The 21,323-nt window shown below is 41.1% G+C and overlaps 1 protein-coding gene across 1 annotated transcript in view; it reads right to left on the bottom strand.

Moving 5' to 3' along the window:
* Nucleotides 1-594: 594 nt before the first annotated feature.
* Nucleotides 595-21,323, bottom strand: part of PCNX2 (pecanex 2) — a 162,204-nt gene continuing 141,475 nt past the window's right edge. The window contains exons 28-34 of the mRNA XM_059835536.1: nucleotides 19,541-19,644; nucleotides 11,148-11,292; nucleotides 9,699-9,929; nucleotides 9,075-9,349; nucleotides 7,843-8,027; nucleotides 2,849-3,297; nucleotides 595-768 (exon numbers count right to left, since the gene is read on the bottom strand). Coding sequence (XP_059691519.1) covers nucleotides 595-768; nucleotides 2,849-3,297; nucleotides 7,843-8,027; nucleotides 9,075-9,349; nucleotides 9,699-9,929; nucleotides 11,148-11,292; nucleotides 19,541-19,644 — 1,563 coding nt within the window. The remainder of the gene's footprint in view (nucleotides 769-2,848; nucleotides 3,298-7,842; nucleotides 8,028-9,074; nucleotides 9,350-9,698; nucleotides 9,930-11,147; nucleotides 11,293-19,540; nucleotides 19,645-21,323) is intronic.

Raw genomic sequence — 21,323 nt, 5'->3', positions numbered from 1 at the left:
CTGTGATGCTGTGTTGCTATTCAGAATTACCACCTGCATAACATGTTAAAGAAAAGTAAGAGAGATTTGCTGTTGGAAAAAAAAACCAACCCAGATTTAGCTCTAATGTTACAGTACATGTTGTACTGCCCTTTTATGTATTCATTGCTTCTATTCAAAGCTGCCTTTTGCTGTATGTTATATATCAAATGCCAATTAGTTTGCATGCAATCGGCTCTTTAGTTACGGCAGGAAGGACGTCTTGTGTGCTTTTCACTGAGTTGTATTAATATTTCCCACTGTATTCATTCATGATTCCAACCATTCCAGGGGAAGGAACATTAAACAGGTTGTATTCATTTTTCTAGGATTTACAAGAACCTGAGATGAAGTGGCACTGTGTGTTTTTGAGGACATTGTCCAACCCTACCTATGCCAAGGCCTTTAGCTGAAGAACATCTGCCCTGTAGTATTCTTGTGTAGAAGTTAGAAAAATAAACATTTGGAGGTTGCTTGTTACATTTGAAAGAACCGAAACCCATGTGTAGCTCCCTGACCTAACTCTGTCTTTATTTAATTCTAAGCAGCACGTGGCCTTTGCTCTAGAAATACTCCTTACTGCTCCTCAGACAGGCTTTGCTGAGAAGCGGTGTCTTCCAGGGCCATATCTTCTTGGCTGGCCCTTCTGCACTCCAGGTTCTGACTCATGAATATGGCATGGGCTGGACCTGCCTCTTGCCGCGGTCTAGGTTCTGTAGCATCGGTTGCTTCGCAGGTCTCGGTATGTTGCTGGAAGGAAAGAAAAAGTCAACTAGTTTAGGAAATTTCTAAGTAACACTTCAGCTATTTTTTGAAGGGACAGGTGAAAAAAGTTAAAAATTGATTTAGGAATGTCATTTTGTGAAACTGCGTGGGATTCTTAACATGCGTTATTCACAAGGGACTTCTGAAGAGGTACTTGTCACACTTTGTGTAATCCATAAATTTGGAAAGAAAAGCAGACCAGGACCTAGAGGTTTAGTACATCTATAGAGAGCTGTAAAGTAATTTGGATTGAAAAGGGCTTCTGGAGGTCATCCAGTCCAAACCACTGCTCCGAGCAGGGCTGATTTCTTAGAAGTTAAATCGTGTTGCTCTGGGGCTTGCTTTATACACCAAATTTTAAATCCAACTTACAAAGAAACCTTTTCATCAAAACTGGAATGCAATTATCAGTCTGAAAACGTTATGCGTAGTGTCACCCCACTGTAAGGAGTCCATTAGTATAAAAGCTTTCCAGAACTGTGCTGTGTTAACGTTTAAATAAAACACTTCTTCGTTACCACTTTCAATCAAATAGGCACCCTGGACTCTGAGCAGTTACTCTGGCCAGGACTCACCTCAGCTAAATTTAGCCGTGTTGTCTTAGTGTATCATATAGGCTGTCAGTGTTGGCAGAGAGATACGAGTGTTCCAGGGGAAGATTTCTTCCTGACAGCTGTAAGGATGAAGTGGATTGTCCTCTCCACTGAATACAGAGGCCATACCAAGAATCTACTGAGACTTCATGCCCAAATTTCAGATGGCTTAAGGTTAGATGAGGTGAATCCTATCATTAGTACTCAGTATTGCAGACTGGCTGAGTTCTTGGCAAATTAGGCTATAAACTCTTGAGAGCTGGAATTATGCCTTGTCATGTGATATGTTCAGCTGTACATGTAGAAATAATATTAATGCTCATTAGAGCAATAAAGCAGGATTGGACCCAGATGAGTAATGTTCAGTCAACTTCTGTTGAAGTTCATGGCAAAACTCCAGGGAACTATACCATACATAGTATTTTTGGGTTGAGAGCAAAATACACACAGGCTAAGGAGCTTTTTTCACTTGAGGTTTGGAGAATTCTTTGAAAATCAGGGAAGTTATACACAGTTCAGAATGACAGTAGCAGAAAAGTGTTTTGGGCTTTCCATATCCACAATCTTCCCCTGTTGCCAATTTGGTTTCCATTTTGATAGGCCAAATGCGAAAGTCTGTCTTAATTATGTTGTCACTCCTCTAGTTGCAGTCGCCCTTTATCTCTAGTCCATCTTCTCATGTTACTGCTCTGTAGTGCTGAAGTGAACATTTCAAAATTCAGGAAAGCAAATGATGGCAGCCAAAGTTAAATAAATACACTTAAGTAGGCAATAAAACAGTAACACCACTATGTCCATTGAATTTTCCAGGGAAGATGGGAATAGAACTGGGAGCCTACTGGGAACAGGGTGGAAGTTCTTTGTGTGTACTGTTTTGCTGTTAGAAAATGCTGAATCACAGGGCATGCAGGTTTTCCTTTGTGAAATATTTCCTACAGACTTCTTTTGACTAACCCTTTCAGCAACAAGGTTTTCAGGTTCTGGATTGAATTTCTGGTGAGAGAGAGGGACAGAACAATTGCACTATTCAGTGGGAACCATTCCTCTTTGTACAAATAATTAAGTCCTGCGTAAGCAATCAAGGAAAGGAGCTATTTAGTCTGCGTATGGTGGTGCTCATCACCTGGGCTGCAGAAAATGGAGACCTAAGTCCCTGGTCTGAATGAAAGGAAGAGGGACTTTGCCACTTTGCATGACGTTTGCAATTTCAGGTGCATGCTTAACAGCCAACCTGTCAATTACGTACAAATACGCCACTCTCATATACACGCTAATATTAAACAGTCTCATTTTCGTTGTGATGCAGCGAAATCCAAAACAAATACCAAAATCCTGACGTTGTTTTCGAAAAGACTATTTTCTGACCAGTGAGAAGGAAAAAAACACACAGTGGTGAGGACAGTTCAAGAACCTGATAGGAGAAGCAGTACAGTAGCTCACACTTAGTACTGCTATTTTGGTTTCAGCCTTACCCGAGTTGCTTGACTTGCTGCTCTAGCAGATGGACCCATGGCAATATTCATACTGCTGGATGACTGGGTGTCACTGGTGTTACCTCCATCTGCAGCTGAGAGCCCAGAAATCACCAAAGCACTTGAAAAACTTCTCTTGCCGAACAGCAGGCTGAGAGTTGAGCTGGTGGAAGAGGCCAGACTGGACCTGAGCATTGCTGCAGCTCGGTCCTGCACAGTCAGCTGGCCAGCAACAGGAACAGCAGGGGACTGGGAAAACACAGATGTTGCTGAATTGTGGAATGACAGCTGACTACTAGAAAGCCTTTGGGCAATTTCATGGGCAGATGTAGATGTTTGGATGAAAGGCTGGCGGCTTTCTACAATTGGTCCAGAGTGACTTGAAGCAGGGGGCCTTTGGTTTAAAGCAGTGTGTGCCTGGACGGACTGACTCCTGGGTTTTCTCCTGCCTTTAAAAGAAAGATTAATATATTTAAGTAAGTGGCATCCTGATGAACACCATGCTATTAACGTGTACATACTACTACTGGCATATTACTACTGGTTTTATCAGCATAAGGATCCCAAGAATAACAAATAACAAATTGCTAAACCTAGGAACCTTTCTGTGTTTTCCGCTACAAGAGTTCTGGCTTTTGGTCAGAATAGCTCCAGTAGTTCTGCACTGAGTCAAAAGAGAGGAAAATTAGAAGACAGCGCAAGGAAAGTACTCTAATCACAGGCTCACACCTATTCTGCCACGTACATTAAACTCCCCAGTGAATGACTGAGCATAGTGTTGCTGTAACTCCACTCCCCTTTGGCAACCTCACTAAAGTAGGGGATGTTGAATATCCACCTTAAATGGCTTGGTATAATTAAATGCAAAAATAAAACCAAAAAACTGTGAGTTAAAACAATGGCACATTAAAAAGAATTATTCCTGTCTTTGGGGAAAGAGAATTTGAGAATTCAACCAAGTGGAAGACTACAGCATTCAAGCCACGAGACAGTTTTAGACTAATATTAAAGTACATCTGAATTCAAAGAGTGATATTTATGGTATATCACAGACTGAAAAGATGTGAACATCTCTAGTTAGGGTAGTCTACTGGCGGCCTGAATGAGACCCACATAAGGCTCTTGCCCCATTCTGTGAAGCATCTCTATGAAGCCAGTGTTGGGTACAGAGAGTAGATTAGATAAGCTATTCTGACATGCCTAGACGACTTCTGTCTTCCTGTACATATACACCCCCATTTTTAACATTTGTATCAACACCTTATGTCATTCAAACAAATAATTTCTGTATTTCTTATGCTTGCATATTTAAATAGGCATAGAACGGAAAATAAATCAACTTACTGGCCAGTGAACCCACCAGATGATACCTGCTTGCACCCATGCACCTTGCAAATGGCATACAGTGGGCTAGCATGCGCCACAGGCCCCAAAAGAGTTTACTTTTCTGCAGACAGGCTCTAATCCAGGCTTACGCAGCAAATACCCAGTCGTGTGAGTGCCTGCTTGGCTGTTTTGCTTTCTAGGAGACTCCAAACATTAACACAAGCTGGCATTTTGGTTTCCTAGCTATAGCTGTGGGGGTAGAGAGTTGATGCCAGAAAATCTGTTGAGAGCCATCAACGCAGAAACACGTTTTGCTGGCAGGCATTTCCAGGTTGTTGGTAATTTTTTTTGATTTGTTTTTTCCCAGTACCCAAACTATGGAGGGGAGGGAAGCACTGAAACTCCTTCAGATACTGAAATTTTGCAAGCATAAAGGAATATAATCTCACACTATCTTCTAGAAACATGACTGTTTGCCGAATTCATGAGGGTTCCAGTAATGCAGAATTTCATATCCAAACTATTTACATTATATAGCTGAAACATGCTCTTTTACATCCACAAACCTGCTTTCCAGAGGCTGGTATCATTAACCCCATTTTTCAGATGCTGAAGCAAAGAGAATTGAGGTAACTCAGCAGAGAGTCATATGGCAGAGCTGGGCCACAACCTAACTGGAGCTCTTTAGCTGGACTAAAACCTAGTTGGTTTGGCAAGCACTGGACACTTTTGCACCCCACTTACAGTGTATCTTTAGTTCTACTTTTATATTCCAAACAAAACAAGAAAATTTTCCTAAGATGGCATGCAAAGCTGCATTCTTCATAATAAGAGCCCCAAGATCTTTGCTTGAGAGCAATGGGACAGATGCACATGGCTCCTGTGTGCCACATTGCCGGTGTTCTCCACGCTTCAGATGTGCTCAATAGGGAGGGCATGCATTGTGATGGGGGTCAGGCCTGGCTGCTGCACTGGCAGTCGTGCGTACGTCTGGCCTCCGCAGGGATTCTGGTTCTTCAAACTCAGAGGTTTTGTTTAAGTGCTTTGGTTTCTACAGCTGATGGTTATTTTAATAAGTTGCCCTTTTTAAATAAAAAGAATGGACTGGAATTAAGAACAGAGGGGCTGTGGTGTGTTAGTTTGTGCAGGGGCTAATGTGGCCAAACATCTGTTTGTGATTTAAACTGCCAAGCTGACCCCTGTCCAAAAGTATTCTATATTCATCCCAAATGCAGTGGTTAGAGCATTGGACAGGAGACCACCCGCGTCTACACATAAATAACTCTGTCCTTGAAAACACTTAGGAAACAAAGGCTGTTCTATTAACTGCATCATGAAATAAGGACACTTTGGGGGAGAACCCGACATGTTTCCATTGCTCCCGATTTTGGTCGCACTTTTATATAGGGCTTCCATTGCATTTTGCAGACTCAGTGGCACCAGGCTGCAAAATGAAATATGAAAACATTAAATACAGTTGATTCATATATTATGATTCTAGAAAGGATTGCTGTGATCATCTAGTCTGCTGTGCTATATAGCATGGGCCATAGAATTTCCTGGAATTAATTCCTGTAAAGTATTACTAATTACTACAATTATTTTTAAGAAATGCATCCAATATCTTCAGTCATGGAGAATCCATCGTAATCCTTAGTCACTTGTTTCACTGTTAATTTACTCTCACAGTTCAAAATGTGCACTTGATTTCAAATCTGAATTTGTTTAGCTTTGTTATATCCAAGTCTGCTCAAATCAATTGTCTTTGGTCACCTTTTGTTGCCCAGGTAAGTACTTACAGACTACGATGAAAGCATCTTTTACAAGATAAATTGTTTGAAAGCTCTTAATCTTTCACTAGAGGATGTATTTCCCAGATCTTTGATCATTTTTTGGCTCTTCTTTGAACTCCTTCCAAATTAAAAATGTCCTTCTTAAATTAGGGCACTAGGACTGTGCATGGTAGGCCAACAGTGTCCTGAACTAAAGTCAGATTGACAGACATGCATTACTCAAGTCATCCTATTCATTCTGCTTTTTTAACAACAGGCATAGCGCAAGTTCTTTCCCAGTCCTCCAGTATTGCCTTAGTGTCCCGATACTTACTGAAGATCAAACAAAGCTTGCTTTTTAACCAGCTCTCTTAAAAACCTTCTTGAATGAGAGTCATTTGGATTTGCTCGATTAAGCATGTAGCTTTGACAGCCACTCTTTCCTGTTATTTGTAGCTGTTAGGATGGAAGGAACTACTTCATGATCAGATCATAGAAATAGATCATCTACATTTTTCCCAGTACAAACCAGACATTTCTTTTCTCATTTCTACATTATTGGCAACTCTGCCTTTCTATATAGTGATGGATCAAGTCCACTGTTAGGATTTCTTTTACTTCTAATACTCTAAAACAGCCACAAACCCACTTTCATTTTTTTGTCCCTAATGGTGCTAGACAGAAACTTCTCCTTGTTTCATTCTCTTTCTTTTATCAACAGTCTCTCAGGACTGAATACTGATTTGCATTTCCTATTTTCCACTTCCTTGCATTTGTTGTGCATTTCTTCATTTTACCTCAAAGCCAGGTTGCTTTTCTTAACTAAGTGTGACCTTCTCTCTTGATTGTGGTTTTCTCGGCACCCTATACGTTCTTTTAAACAACTCACAATTAACTTTCATTCTTGTATGGCATGCTCAGGATCATTATTTTACAATTAAGTTTGCCATTCTGATTACTGCAGTGTCAAGTTACAAGTATGCACATGGGGATTCCTCTAATGCTAGACTCAATTAAAAGCAGCAGTTATTTTATTCTTACAACATGATTTATATTCAAGGCAAGATTTTCTCCAGTCCTGTCCATTATCTTTAATGATAGGTCAAAATGATCTAACGGGAAACAAACAAGTGTCATACCGCTCTAGTTCTCTGCTTTAATTTACACAGTAATACCACAACTTGTTGAAAGGTTGAGTTAATTGGCTTCACATTACAAGTCATGATCCCACAGTGATAGGTCTCACAGTGACCCACTGCCAAACTTAACATGTATTTCCAATGTGAAGGCCTGCAGTTCTACCTTGTGAATATGTCTGAAGTACTTTTGAATCCGTAATTTAATATGAGAAGGACTCAGCTGTTAGTTGACAGAATGATTGGCAACATTTGATTTTCTCCTGGTAACTGCTGTATACACATAAGAAGTTATTTCCTATCTGTTCACCACATGAGCTGATGAACAGCCAAACCAATTCCTCAAATAAATAGTCATGGTCCTTCCAAGATAATTGAGATTTTTTGCATACTTTCATTTCTACTGTTCCCAGCCAACAATAAGCACAGGTGCACTGTGGTATGGGCTCCCTGCATTGCACACGTAGACTCCCTCCCATCTGCATTTCTCATTCTGGCATTGTTAGTGGCACCTTCTAGTCCAAAAGTTACACATAAAGGACTTTGACAGAGGAACCTTTGGTGAATCACATTTGTCTTATACTCTCCCTTACTGGGAGAGTATCAGGAAGCCATCTCCTACGTGTGCTTGGTCATTAGGAAAGACAAAGCTCTCTCTAAATTTAGTTTTCCACTGGACATGAGCATGCCCCAAAAGCATCTGCCTACGTGCCCCCTCAGGAGAAGACTACAGAAAAAGCCAAGTAAATTGTGCAAATACCTGCACGCTGGTGGACCTCTTGAGATGAAGCTTGTAACTGAGGGGTTCCATCTCTGGTAGGCTGCGAGCTACTGCTCTGGCTTGAATTGCCTGTGGAATTGCTGCTGGACGAAGACCCCCCTCCACTATCCACCTCTTCAACGTTACCTCTTTCATGGTGAGCTGCATGGCAGTCCTTCCGCATTCTGTTTGCGGGAACACATGCGTGGTCAGCCATTTATTATGCAGGAAATTTTGTGCCACCAATGTTAGGTGCCCTCAAAATGTATAATTGTACTCTCTCATACCGCTGCAGGTCTTTTAACATTTTATGAGATGACAAAGAAGATGATGTGGTAAGCTTACTTGTAACAAAATTGTAGACGACACAAACCAAATCTTTCCTTGTCTGTGTTAAGTGGCTTTGGAGCCCCGCAAGACCTTAGGACTCTTTATCTAACGTTACAGTGGTCTCTGAAGATCAACTTTTGTATGAGGTAACCAAGGAGCAAAGAAGAGGAATGGGCTGGAGGGAGCTCAGTGGGAATGAGCTGCATGGTGGGAAACTAACACATTAAGCCACTAGATTTAATCTTGGCATTTTAGCATAGGTCTTAGCATGCAAGCTGGCTCCCATAGTCTCTCCATGGTCCCCTGCTTCTCCTCAGCCAGAGTGGTGATACGGCAGGTGGAGGGAATGAGACAAGAGTGAGTTATTACTGTATGAAAAGTGCATGTACGAATGAGCGATGGAATGTGTAAGATACTGATCATGCATACCGAGGGGAAGTCAGGCAGTTTTGGTGGATAGTAAGTACATTTTTAGATGTGTTTTGGTCAAGGACAACGACTTGGGGATGATCATCTATACTGCCAAAGCTTTGGAGCATAACCCACCATAACCCACCAATACATTTACTTATGTTCTGACATGTCACTGAGTTACAGAAAAGATACCCTTATTTACAAGGCATAAACAGTAAAATTCCCTGGAATAAGGGAAATGTCTGTTGTGCTAAGTGATTTGATAATGAATCTTGTTGAACATGTAGAAATCTTTGCTTAAAAGCCATGAATGAATTAATGAATTTGCTTTCTGCTCTATCTGTAGGGCTTTTTTCTTATATTCTGAGTTATTTGCCATTAATTTTTTACTCATAGATAACAGTATGGAATTACTCTCTTTTAACAGAAAATACAGTGGAACAAAGACTGCAGGGCCTCTGTCTGCATAGCCAAAATTTAACACCTACCTTAACCATTTGGATCTGAACCACTTTTTAATGTTGTCCAAACTGACCGGTCCCCCCCAAATGTTCCTCAGTTGGCTGTGCGTCCCAAGGTATGAGGTGGTTAAAGGAGAAACGTACATTGGATATCCCAGTGGCTGATCACATGAAGAATTAATTAAGTTCCGCAAGACCTGTTTATTGTTCTGGATGCTTCCTCTCTCCGGGTTACGATTGCGTAAGAAAATCAGTTCCTGCTGCTGCCCAGCCCAAAGCCCCCTGACGCACTCCTTGTTGACCTACAGGTGGGTTAAAAACATGCGGATCATGTGAAAACATTTGCTACTTAGGATGCAGAACTACGCAATCTAAGTAGAAGAGCAGTAGCTGCGTGTGCAAACACCTCATGTCTTTGCACCAACAGGATTTAGGAACTCTTGCAGCTACTTCCTGGTAAAGCCTGGAATGTTATTTCAGATACACAAACATATGGATACAAAAAGGAAGTCAACCGAAGAGAGCTCTTTTAGCCTCCAACCCCTACTCTGATAACTACCATCAACCTCTCCTTTTGGCCAGATTACTCAGAAATAATATTAGTTAGCGCAGCCCTAAATTACTGCAATATTAGAAGGATTGTGTACATACCTTGATAACCTTGAAGCTCAAGTAGCTTTTGTGGAGCATGATAACTTTATATTCATCTGCTCCTTCGTCTACCACATGTCTCAGGGTTAGCAGCTCCTCTCTGTTGGAAAGTACAGCGCTGCGCCAGGCTGGGTCCCCTTCATGACAAATCACAACCTTTTCTTCAAAAGATTGGATCGCTTCATACAAAATTGCTGGGTCCTCATACTCATCTGGGCAGGTGAACTGGTCCTGGTAGTACAGGATAAAATATGGAAAAGGTCAGGTATATTTGTGAAAACAAAAAAACTATTAACAATAAACAAAATCCTGTTTTTCTAACGGTTGCCATCTGACCCCCCAAGTAACTTGCCATTTGATACAGCGTGTCTTTGGGGAGGTAGAACAATTAATTTAACACTAATATAGAAAGGTATGATTTTTGTTTTATTGTAACCTGTTCTGATCTCATGTCTCCACCGAACAAAGACACTCGGAGAATGCCATCTTATCCACTTTCTTTTTATAAAGTGGGAAACAATGGGAGGCAGAGCTTTTCGGTTAGCTGGAGGGAGATCGGAATCACCTGGAGTGTTCCATAGTTCTTGTGGAAACCCTTATTTTTATTCACAAAAAAAACACCAACAAAAGCAGAGACTGGGAATCCATCAGCAGATATCGCAATATTTTGTTACTACTTTAGCTGTCACGCAGCAACACGGCCAGTGATAACATTCGTAAAATTATTGTGTCAAATTCTCAGATATTAACTCACAGCAGTTCCACTTCAGTTACATTCAGAGCAATTACAAATATCATGCATGATAAAAGCATATGATACTAAATCATAATGTGCCAGAGCAAGAACAAAATTAACTCCAAGCTATACAGGGGTTGACCTGAAGAAATTGGAGCAACTTCAATGGAGTTGTGCCAGATTTTTACAACTGAAAACAGAACGGGGTCAGAAACAGCCTGACATAAACAAACAGCCATGACACTAACCCTTCAAACCACTCCCCTCTCAGTTGTGTCTTTTAACATATGGTAGTGTTACACGTGTATTGCCATTCAGATAAGGATTAATAAATTAGCAATGAAATTAGCCTAATCAATGTATTTCTTTTCAATCTAGAAACCATCTTTATAGTATCTACCCAAGTAGAACATGATATGATCGTCAGTTTTGTAGTGATGAAAAATGCAGGGTCAAGCTCTGCAATATGAATGGTTTCAAATGGGCAGCTAGGGGGTACAGAAAAGAAGATCAAGTGAATGCAAAATAAATAAATGCCAAGCTTTTCCACTTTGGTTAAGGCAGTTTCTCAGAATAAGGTAACAAGTACTCCATTTCCTTCTCATTTTTTTTTTTTTTTTTTTGTTTGGACAGTTTCCAAGGTTCCCTGTGTTTCCCTAAGAAAACAGATGCAGTACTAAAAGTTAAAAATAAAAATTAAAAAAAGACCCTACCTGGTGTAGCTTCAGAGACATTCGGATTGCCGGGGCAACAACCTTATGCAATAGATCCATGTCTGCAAAGACCCACTCATCTTTCGCTGCTATCCGAAAGTCTCCTTTGAACAGCGCATGGAGCCCATAAAGAAAAGAGTCCAAGCTGTAAGAGAAAGGCAGCAGTCACTCCCACAAGTCATTCCCATCTCACCAAGCTGGACCCCTGGCAGCCGCCAGCCACGTGCTGAGCTGTGCAGTGACCAGTGGCCCTCCAGCACAGGGTGAGGTCCTGCGGTGGGTATAAAGCAGGAGTTGCATCGCATATTTCTAATGAGAAACCATTCCTCAGGGTAGGTGGTTTTCCTTCTGCTTGCACTGTAAATGACTGGCCACAAAACAAGTGTGGCACCTGGAACAAAGGATGTCCTAAGAATGGGTGACTGGGTCACGGGGTGCCTCAGAGTGCTAATTCTCTGCAGCTGTGCCAAAGAGACCAGATCAAAGAGTGCCAGCTGCTCTGCAATCCCTGTGCGGGCAGCAGAAGCTGCCCCCTCATTTGAGTTTAACGATTGGCCCTGTTACTCTTAGCAGTTCTCCTTGCAAGGTAAAAATTAAAAAAACCAGCTGTAAAAAATATTTTCAGCAAATCTGAGACTTTTGTCGTGAAACTCAAACCCAGATGTGAATATTAAACCAGATGTACTAAGAAGAATACTAAGTTTCAGGAACTGTTCAGCAAACTGGGTGAGAGCATGAATCAAACGACAGGCATTTCATACTGAAACAATGAGCCCTAAAGCAAATATGCACTGGGTTTCTTTTTGTAATATAAAAAACTAGATGTAACCAGTTCTGCCTGACCTTGGATGACAGTTTGCCTCGACCTGAGATTTAAGCAAGAGGTAAAAGGTACAAAATCAAGTAGTTGTTAGAAAATGGTTGCACGAGGGCTTTGTGAAGGGAAACAACCAACCAGCCCTCAGCGACTCGCACCGAGCTTCCCACAATGACACCACAGCCACTTGTGTAATGCTTGTATAGCAGGACTGCCGTCCTAATGCTGCTCTGAAGAAGTGATCTCGAAATTGAGGAAAACAGAACCATCTGTGAGAAACAGGCATCTCTTGCAAACCCACAGGACAAGGTTTCATCTACCTGCCAAGATTTTACTCACAACAGTTGATTTTTCCAGATTGTAAAGGCTCTGAGGAGAAGCTGCATTAAGATGTTAGCGGTTTTCATTACTGCCCAGGCTTTCTCCAGAGAACGCATAATCCCTCTGCAGAACTGAGCTTTCTTAATTATTTTAGGAAAAGAAAAAAAATCTTTTAAATTTTTTCTCTTCTCTGAGACAGGGAGAAGAGAGACTGGGAGACTGCTTGGCCTATCTTCAGCTCAGACACATTCTAATTTTGCCCTTGATGGGTAGCATGTTTTAGAAATTAAAATGGAAAGATACACATGTTGTTACCAGAAGAAGAGCTGGATACTGATTTTCTCCATGAAAGCACCGTGTAACACAAATCAACTAATCAGTGGGACCAAGGCCAGCCAGGAAAGCAGGGCTGCTGTCGCTGCTGGGAACATGAAGAGTACGGGGAAGCTCTTGTGAATTCTTAACTCATTTGCATGTATTAGTACTAAGTTACATATTAAAACATGCCTATGTGAGACAGGCACTTACACTCAGATCTTCAAAACATTCGAGCACTGATTTCAATGGGAGTTATTATGTGTCTTCAAGGAGCGGGTCCTGATCCCCACTGACTTTCAATCAATCATCTCCACAGTTTAGAAAATTATAATATACCCAAATCCTGCTTAATAGCTAGGAAAGCCCTAGAATAAACCAGTTAGGGGGGAAAAAAATCGTGGGTGCAGCCAGTGTGGTGAAATATGCAACTATCATCTCCTTTGAAAAGGCTAGAAATCAGGATGGGTCCTTTCACTCACCCAACCACCAGACAACATTCAGCATACACAGCTGAATCCTTGCCTGGAAAAAACACTTCTGTATCTAAATATTCTTCCCAGGATGAAACTGAAAAAACTACCCTGAACTCTGCACCTAATGATGATCTGTATTACAGTTTTTCCCCACGTAACACCCCCTGTATTTGCTCTGAAAAGTTGGCTGGGATGAAGGGAGGAGTAGACAGGAGGAGAACTGTTTTTTGTATCATTAGAGGCTCTCAGAGCCAAATCTGAACACCAGAGCAGACAAAGAGTTTGCATTCACATCAAAGCGTCTTATAGGCATCAGCACACACTAAACAGGCTGCTGTGAACAGCAGTATCTGCTGAAACTAAGGCCAGGACTTGGACAGTTATGCAAACTGCAGCTGAGCGTCAGCAGAGGGAATGGAGGGAAGCACGTACAGCTCTCACTGTGCTTAGTTAGGGAAGACTCATCCATTTCTCATCCCTCTGCATAATAAGTTCTCTAACCAGCATTTTTAAGAACAAATATGACTGCTACAAGGAGAAAAGCAGTAGTGGCAGTCGTTGGGAGAGGCTGAGAGTCAATTATTTTATATATCGTGTTTTCCACCAGAGAGATCTGGAGGAGATTGCTGTATTCACAAAACCATGGACATCTTTTATTCTCCTGCCAATCGTAATGAGGCTTTTGGGTACATTCTGCCTATAATGTGACACTATCTCAAGCCATTACTTCTGTGACATGCAGCCCTTAATCCACATAAGATACAGTTGTTGTTATTCTTCCCATTGTTGTGCTCTCTCCTGAAGACTCTAATGAGATTATAAGGAAGCTGTAAAGCCAACAGCTTTGATCTCAGGCCTGACTCAAGGTTGTTGCTGCTTTCTTGGCCCAGTTTCAACATACCTCAATTAGTAGTCTGCTGGAGTTACAGGCTGGTTCAAAATATTTTAAAAACTAGTTAAGGTAAATTCACATGCCAAAGAAACGACATTAATGAGGAAGAGACATAACTACTATTTCTGGCAACATTTCTAACCCTCTGAGCTAAGAACCCAAAAAGCTGCTGTCACAACTGTGAGCTATTTTAGACCAAGGCTAGTAGGTGTGTGAGAACCATCTGCCCCTCGAACATGCAGAAAGGAGGGGATTAAGTAGCACCACAAATACCAAGAGGGAGGGCAACAGAGCCAAAGCAAATACTCCTCCCTACTGCACTCCTTACATAGCACCAACAGCTGAAACAAAAGCATTTGATGCAAACCTTAAAACAGGACAGATGAAGACAGATGAGCTGGTGAATATATCTGTGTATATTTTACACACTAAACCCCATACTCTGTCTGCAGTTTACAGACCTTTCCCAATGGTAACTGTAGATTCATTTAAGCAATAAAGAAACATGCATGCCTGTGAGCTGGTAATGACCTGAATGTCGTAGCTCACCTGAACGAAGTATTTGCAATGGTAGCCCTTCTAAATTAGATATTTTAGACGACAGTGGTTCTGAGCTGAGAGTCAAACTTTGCTTCCCTGCTTCTGCTCTGCTCAGCTCTAGCAGACATAAAGCTGCACTGTCTGCTTGAACTCCCACTAGCAATGCAGCATCACCTGCAGCATTGTGGCACCATGTCCCGTGCCCTCCACCTCTTTCCCCTCAGATGCCGGGCAGCGCAATGTGGTGCCCAGGAGGGAAGAGACAAGTGGGGCCAGCTGCTTCCCTGGGCTTCAGCGTGAGCAGTGGTTCCTCCAGGCCGAAGCATTCTTTGGAGTGACCCTCTGCCAACACTGAGTGATAATGCCCAGAGGGAGGTCAGGGGACCTGAGCATCCAGGCTTGGTAGTGCTGGAAGTATCTGATGAGAGATGCTTTATTAAGAGATTTTTATATTTTTCCAAATTTGAAATGTACACTAAACATTTATTTACTAGTAGGTCTAGTGGCTGAATAGGATTATTAAGTAATTTTTTACAAATAAACACCTAAACATATCACTCATATTTGAATAAATGAATGGTAATGTCATGTCATTCTTCAAATTGCGTTTTGTGCAGGATGCCTCCTAATGACAGTTTAAAAGAGCAAGTGATTTGCATAGCAATGTTCTGCCTTCTTAATGAATGCATTTATTGTGTAATCTAGTGTTAATGTTGGGTTTCTACTGACATTTACATGAACAGGTACACTGAATAATTATTTACATACATTAAATAAGAGCATTTAAAATCTTGGTTTACATAGTGACATTTACTGATTAATAGATTAGACAAAATCATGTGTAAATGAGTGCAAATTGATGGTTTACATACACAATGTAAACTTGCATCTCAATTCTGTAGTGCATAGCTCAGTGTAACATTACCTTTGCATTACTGTTTCTGCGCAGCAGTTAGATGACTGTCACTCCTGAAGACACAGCAAGGGCTAGACTTAGTCCAGAGAAAGTTTCCTACTACCTGCACAGTTACCCATGAGAACAAAACATGGACCACAAAGCACATATTCTTGGCTAGTTTGCTTACGTTGGACATATCTGAAACACTTCATAGAAATAAGCGTGAGGAGGAGAAGACTACAATGCCCATCTGGCCACTACATCTTAAACTCATCACGAAAGCTCTAGCAATGTACACAAGATGCTTCGCAGCTGGAATTAATAGAAAGTCCTGAGATGAAGTTCAAGGTAATTTCTCAGTGCCTACCAGAGTAATCTACATAATCTAAGTTTTTGTAGTCCAGCATTCACAGAATCACAGAATCACTAAGGTTGGAAAAGACCTGTAAGATCATCAAGTCCAACCATTACAAAAAAAAAAAACAAAACCACAACCCACACACAAAAACCACCACACAAAAAAACACCCACACCACACAACACCATGCCCATCAAGCCACGTCCCACAATGCCACGTCCACACGTTCCTTGAACACCTCCAGCGATGGTGACTCCACTACCTCCCTGGGCAGTCTATTCCACTGTGTCACCACTCTCTCCGTAAAGAAATTTTTCCTAATATCCCGCCTAAACCTCCCCTGGCGCAACTTGAGGCCATTTCCTCTAGTCCTATCACTAGTCACTTGGGAGAAGAGACCAACACCCACCTCTCTGCAACCCCCTTTCAGGTAGTTGTAGAGAGCGATGAGGTCTCCCCTCAGCCTCCTCTTCTCCAGACTGAACAACCCCAGCTCCCTCAGCTGCTCCTCATAAGACTTGTGTTCCAGACCCCTCACCAGCTTCGTCGCCCTTCTCTGGACACGCTCCAGCACCTCAATGTCCTTCTTGTAGTGAGGGGCCCAAAACTGAACACAGGATTTGAGGTGCGGCCTCAGCAGTGCCGAGTACAGGGGCACCATCACCTCCCTGCTCCTGCTGGCCACACTATTTCTGATACAGGCCAGGATGTGGTTGGCCTTCTTGGCCACCTGGGCACACTGCTGGCTCATCTTCAGCCGGCTGTCAACCAACACCCCCAGGTCCTTTTCTGCGAGGGAGCTTTCCAGCCCCATTTGAGTGTGACAGCGCATGTGTTAGGAGCCCTGATCTCTTACAAAGTGAACCAGCTCCCAACAGCCGTATGTGCAGTACATCCCTCTCATGCACACAGCTGGCTGTGGGATTGCCTGTTCTGACACCATCACTGCAGAAAACTAAAACCCTCTTCAGTTATCAGTAGGCTCCAAAAGGTCCCCAAAACCTTTCAAGGAAAAGGACTGTGAAGCATCACCTAAGGAACAATTCCTCCAGCTTCTGAGGACCTTAAGTACTTCTCCCCCATCTGACTGAATGCAGACCTGCAACAGCTGGAGAGCTGGGACAAGGACCAGCAATAATGCTCTAAATCACCCTCCATAAGAGCTGCTGTATCTCCATCAAACACAGAGAGAGGGGAGGGAGACCTGCCTTCAGTGCCTGAAGTTAACCCTCAGGAAGATCTCCTTCTGGCCTCAGCAGTGTTGTATGTGTTGGACAAAGTCTCCTTCCCCCTGGCATGCCATGTAGTTGTATTCCTATCAGAGTCTCGCTGACTTACTGCTTCTTTGTGTTTAAGTAAGTTGTGAAGATCTGTGTGAAGCAGTAAACACTTTAAGTACGCTAAGAACCATGCCCTGTGCTGAAGTGAATGTATTTGGGGGATTTTTGTTGATAAAGGTCTTGATGTCAGGGGGTAGCATACCCACCTTGCTCCTTAGTTAATACTTTCTACTAAATTGTTTTTGTCAATGAAAACAAATATATAAATTCTTCAAGACAAGAATAAGTGTATTTCACCAAGCTAAAGTCATGTTTTGTATCTGTAGCAATTTATAACTTGAATTGTGATACTCAGAGTCCTTTTTTTTTTTCCCCAAAAAATCTTTCTGACAGTTGAAATGTATTAAAATGTATTAAAGGTAATTTAACCAGGTGGGTAAGTGACACAGTTTTTCACAGTGAAACTTTTCTAGGGAAAGCTTTTGTGAAGTAGCACTGAAAAAGATACTGACAGAAGCTTCCACTTAATCCCTTTTATGCCACCAAATACATTTAAAAAATACAATGATTCAATACTGCCCTGGAGCACTTTCCTAATAAAAAGAAAATCAGGACTTGGAGATACAGGATTATACAGAATGGATTCAGAAAAAAAGGGATAGAGCTGTGCCATGCATATGACTACCGCATTTTTTGCCCTCCTACAGACCTTTTCTCCCCAAGAAAAGTATTTTTGAGTATAGAGTGTCCATTCACCAGAAGAGAGAAACTAATTTGGTTCATTGGCAATTCTCCACATTTTAAAAAGACATGGTATAGCTGACTCCTGCAATTATTAAAATCTTTACAGAAGATTTTACAAGTAATTATTCTCAACATTCATACTTTCCATGTTAAGCTTTGGAAAATCTCTGATAATATTATCTCTCTCCATTACCTACTGATCATGTAAGCCAATAAAAATAGGTGACATTGTTATTGTATCTGTACTAGTGCCAAAACACTGTAATGAAGATTTTAAGATCCTGTGGAAAGTACACGCAACGTGATGACAGTTTTAGGAAGCTTTTGTGATATTTTTAGATGCATCTCTAATATCGCTGTGACATATCTGTTGGAGCCCCAGATCAAATTTGCTTTAATCTTTTCTCAGAAAAAATCACAAATGTACATCAACTTTTCTATCATGTCCCCAAACTCTAAAATTTGGATCATCAAAAAAATAGGTCAATTTTAGAAATATCAATGACTTACTAAACATCACACTAATTTGACTGTGTAGAAATGAAGGGAGAGAAAACTCAACCCAGAAGAAAAGTACTACAGGAAGGGAATGTGCAAAGACTAGTAGAAAAGAGATGATGAAAGCCACTTTAGAAAGCAGAAAGAAGCAGCACACCAAGAAATAAGGCGTGTGGGCCATGAACATTTTGTGTGACTGACTGAAAGAGGAAGACATAAAAACACACGTTACAAACAACTTAACAGATAACAAAGCTAGAATGAATATTTAAAGGACTGTTTTATCTTATAACAGAAAATGCATTCAAAATTGCACATGCTGTCTTTGTTTCCTTGTTAGTAAGACAAATGCTCTCTAAGGACCGTGTTGATAGAGGGCTAGTTAGCTGTATTCACAGTTTTGTGCCAATACAGCAAGGTCACTTAGAGATTCTGTATTTACTAATCTTCTCTGCTGTTACTAAACTCTTGTGAACACAGAATTCAAATACATCTAATAAAAATCTAAAATTAGGAGAGAAGTTAGACTTTAATAAAGTAAAGATTATTTAATTAATAAAATGCCTTATCTACAAAATTAATTACTCAGGCTGAACACTTAGAACAGCATAAATGGTACTTTATAAAACCCAAACAACTCAGAACTCCTAGTGAAAATGGAAGAATCCCTAAGGAAAATGTAAGGTGAAGAGCACATCCAGAAATAAACTTAACCAAGCATACTTTAATTAACCAGACTTGCTAGGAAGAAGTGTTTTGAATCAATGAATGAATGAGTAAGGTAGACTGAGAACAGCCAAAGCTGCGGTCTCAAGAGATGCAACGGTCTCCCTTCCTCGGTTACCAGAATGAAGTGGCACAAGGAACACAGAATACAGCCCTGAGGAACAGAGGACCCTTATGGATTTATTATTATTTAGCTAACTAGATGTCAGAGTACTTAGCAGTTTCTTCCCCTTCTGGAGGAAGCCAGCATTACAGTAGCCAAGCCAGGAGTGAGTGAACACAAGCAATAACTATCAGTACCTATTCTTTCAATGCAAAATTCTGCTTTGTCCTATGAAATAAAGACTGATATTACTTATTAAGCAAACTACCAAAGTAAAAGATGTCCAGGAATGGCAGAAACCAAATTATTTTATGGAGGAAAGAGACTTTGCCTTGATCTAATCTTCTGCTGAGATTCCACATTAAGTGAAAAAAGACAAACAGGTCTTTGCTTTACAATGAGGAAAAAGGATTCCTAAAAATTACCTGATGGCCATATTGTGAGCTGCAGTTCCCAAAGCTCTTCGACCCAGTATACACAAGGCAAAGGAAAGCGTCACTAGAGGAGAATCCTCATCGCTGTCCAGGTGCTACAAGGTTTTAAGAATAGCATGTTATTCCAGGTGCAAATACCATCTTTACAAGCACTGCAATACCATAAATTGTAACATTCATAAAATTTGCTTGTAGCTGGACCTACACACAAAAACATTCTTTGCAATTAAACAGAACAAGAAGGAAGATCATTGCCATCAGAGGCTTTCTGCAAAGTGCAAGCTTATTTTGCCCACTGGTTAGAAACAGAACATTTCAATCTCAGGTGGCGTGATCCCAAGGGAGGGGAGCTTTGGTGGTGGTGGTGGGGTTTTTTGTGGGGTTTTTTTGTTTGTTTGTCCGTTTTTCCCGATCTGACATTCTAAACCAGAGCAGATTCCTTATTGCTGAGAGACAGTGCAACTGGAGGCAGCCAAACCCCTTTTCACGGGACATGAAACTCCCCCATAAATTCCAGAAGACCAATCTGTTTGGAAAAACTGAGGGGAACACACTTTTAGTCAATAGCAATATATATCTAAATTGTATACCATTGATGACACTGACCTCGCATTCTAACGAGCAGTCAAAACATTTCATTGACATTTACTAGGTCAGTAGAGTTTCGTTACTGAAATTTTTGCAAAGAAAACCTTGTTATCAAGCAGGAGGAAAAACTGAAACACCCCCTCATGAATGTGAATCTTTAGGAGGATACAGACTATTATTTCTGTCCATCAATGGGTGATTTCTTACAGCTTTCTTTGACTCTAAAACTGATGCCAATTATAATGGAGAACGTAGATCCTTCTATAAAATACACTGATTTTCAGGGCTATGTGTACAGTGAAGCTTTTTTTTACATCTCATCTCCCTATATGAACTTTATCTCTAAATAGTTAGCGATTTAAAAAGCAGAGATAAAAGAAGAAGATGTAAAAAATATATAAATGTGTGTGTGTGCACACCAGTGCAGGCACTCGTTTGCCCTTTTAAGTCTAGCTCTGGTAAGTTTCAAGTCTATTGGGCATCCCTAAATCTATTACTCTGTTTGAAAGTCTCAGCCACAAAACAAGTGAAAAAGCATCTTTTAACAGTGGCTTTCCCTGCACCATGAAATTCTTTGTGTGTCAGAACTTGGGAGCTGAGACATGGAGATGGGAAAGAAAAGAGATGAAATATTCCCAGTAGGAGGAGACAGTGGGGAAGGCTCAGAGGACAATTCAATGAAAACAGTATCATTGCGACGATATGCAGAGGAACTGCTGGAATGGTATTCAGAGTTAGAGACCTGAGAAGGAACCAAAGTGGAGAAGAAACATTAAGATTCAGTGATGTTACACCAGCTAAGGTCATTGGTAGCAAATGGGATGAGCGCTCAGTGATCCTGAATGAAAACTGCACAAATGACAGTGCGTGGTGGCCAGGAAAGATACACTTCTCATGTTTTGCCATCATCAGCGATAATCAGAAAATTAAATAAAGGGAATATGCTTGTTTGAAACTGTATTCTCCCTCTGAGCTATTTTGAGTATTCCATGGAAATACAGTCATGCATTTCTGACAAATGATTGCTGACCATCAGTAATCTTAGTGGCTGAAAGCATGGGAACGTGAAGTCGTAAACCTGCCCTTGACCCTCTAGAGCTGCGAGGTAATTTCACATGGTTTTGTGGCATGGTTCACATTTTAAATATGAGCTCTCAGAAGTGACCTATACTAGCAGTGAGTTTGT

Source organism: Gavia stellata, chromosome 2 (genome assembly GCF_030936135.1).
Source record: "Gavia stellata isolate bGavSte3 chromosome 2, bGavSte3.hap2, whole genome shotgun sequence".
In the NCBI taxonomy this organism is placed as follows: domain Eukaryota; kingdom Metazoa; phylum Chordata; class Aves; order Gaviiformes; family Gaviidae; genus Gavia; species Gavia stellata.
Note: the sequence above shows the minus strand (reverse complement) of the source record. Positions and strands in the feature narration are given on the sequence as shown.